The sequence below is a fragment of the Opisthorchis viverrini genome, assembly GCF_000715545.1.
Source record: "Opisthorchis viverrini unplaced genomic scaffold opera_v5_589, whole genome shotgun sequence".
NCBI classification, from domain to species: Eukaryota; Metazoa; Platyhelminthes; class Trematoda; order Opisthorchiida; family Opisthorchiidae; genus Opisthorchis; species Opisthorchis viverrini.
The window spans coordinates 141,778-143,627 of record NW_008752253.1 but is presented as its reverse complement, the minus strand read 5'-3'; the positions used below and the strand labels follow the sequence as shown (position 1 = coordinate 143,627).

Here is a 1,850-nt window from a genome sequence, read left to right as displayed (position 1 = left end):
CCGCTGTGTTTTTGTCAGTTGGCCGCTACTCATCCAGATACGTACCAACCTATTTATCTGTTTATCTATCTATCTATCTATCTATCTATCTATCCATCTACCTGTATTTCTATTTTTAGACTTGTAGGAAACCACATGGATATTTTCGTCGGATTAAATTTTTTTCCATCAAATTATATTTTAATTGAGGTTATTGGGTCAGCTCTAAAATGGCGGTCTTCGTCGATAATAAATGGGATGTTAGGTGTTTCTCCCACTGAAGTTACAACTTATTTGACTGTCATTGGAATGTGAATTGGTCACTTGTTTCATTAAACATCCAGTGGCGTAAGAAATAACTGTCCAAGTAGGCATCTCAAAATGGTAATAATCGCGCTGAACACATACTGCTATCGCCCCATCGCTCCGGTGCGTCAGTAGATCATAATGACCTTGAAATTTTCCAACTGGGAGACTTCCCATCGCCTGAAACAAACGATAAGCAGACACCTGTCAGTTCATCATCAACCACGATAGCGTCTTGTTCCATACAATGAAGAAGCGGCTCACCATGCGACCGTAATTTTACACCTTAGTACTCACGTGATAGTGTTGAAAAATCCGGTTGATCAATGAACATCTGTTCCGAAACTGTCTCACAAACATCACTGTATAGCACTGATGTCCACCAAATCACTAGCTTATCACCTAACGTTTTCTCGTTCAGATCCAAGGCACTCATTGCACTATCACGGAAGACCACATCACGTGGCCACAAATTTACCGGTTCCCCGAGTGTCAACTTTTCAGTTGGAGGTCTCGGTCATCGTGTAAATCTATTCTTCCTATGAGTAAATTCTAGACGATTCAAAAAACTTCGACTTCCTTTTGTACCGTAGCACAGAATTGTATGAATCATAAGTTACCCAGAGCCATTGCTTGGTTATCCGAAAAGTGACATTGCCCGGGCTTGTATATCTAGATGTCTAGGCCAGCAACCTTGCTGAACTTGGTCTATAGAACCTGAAGTTCCTAACCGAATATTTTAAACATTGACCGCCCCCTTTCACAGTTAACAAAATACAACTGTCATCTCGATACATAGTTTTCATTTCATAACAGTTTGACTTTTCACAAGTGACCCAAAAGAATCTCTCTGCGGCATTTTGTGACTCACCATTTCACCGTGTTTCGTCACGTGACTAAACACCGTCTTTTTCCCCTCCTCGTATTGTTGCTCCAGTGTACGCTTTCTTATATCTTCCTGCGTGCGGGTGGGAGATAATGACAAAGAAGAGCTATGTGAAGCAGATAGATCAGCTTAGGCAACTTTAAGGGAATCCAGTGTGGGCAATACCGTGAAACCATCACTAGAATTGAGACAACCGAGTTATGGAACGACACATTAAACTAGTGAGAACTCCGCTGTTCCTGGACACCATACATGCACATACAACACATCTTCTGATCCTCATCATCATCATTGTCATCACCATCATCATCCGAAACATCATCATCATTATCATCATCATCGAGAGCAACAACAGAGGAAAATACTGAGGATTAACTGCCGTACAAGCATCCTAGATAAATTTGGTGGAAAAAGAAAGGATAATAGAACGGGAAGGAAAACCTAGGACAAGCCTACAACATGCACCCGAGACCTGCAATCCTAGACCAAGTCACAATCTGGATAGGAACTGTCAGCATGAACGCCATTGGCATATTGATTCATTTCAACAGATGTATTGAGACGAAGGCGTTCAGAAGATACACCAGCATCATAATCATCGTTATCATCATCAGCTTCGTTATCATCGACAAAATCAACGTCATCACTGTAAACATCCGCATTCAACATTGACGCTTCC

The 1,850-nt window shown here is 41.4% G+C and overlaps 1 protein-coding gene across 1 annotated transcript in view; it reads right to left on the bottom strand.

The window, feature by feature from the left end:
* Positions 1–381: 381 nt before the first annotated feature.
* T265_15545 (hypothetical protein) overlaps positions 382–1,850 on the bottom strand; it is a gene marked incomplete at both ends in the record, with an annotated part of 27,285 nt that continues 25,816 nt past the window's right edge. Inside the window, 2 exons of the mRNA XM_009178570.1 lie at positions 382–465; positions 1,157–1,243. Of these exons, the coding sequence (XP_009176834.1) occupies positions 382–465; positions 1,157–1,243 (171 nt within the window). The remainder of the gene's footprint in view (positions 466–1,156; positions 1,244–1,850) is intronic.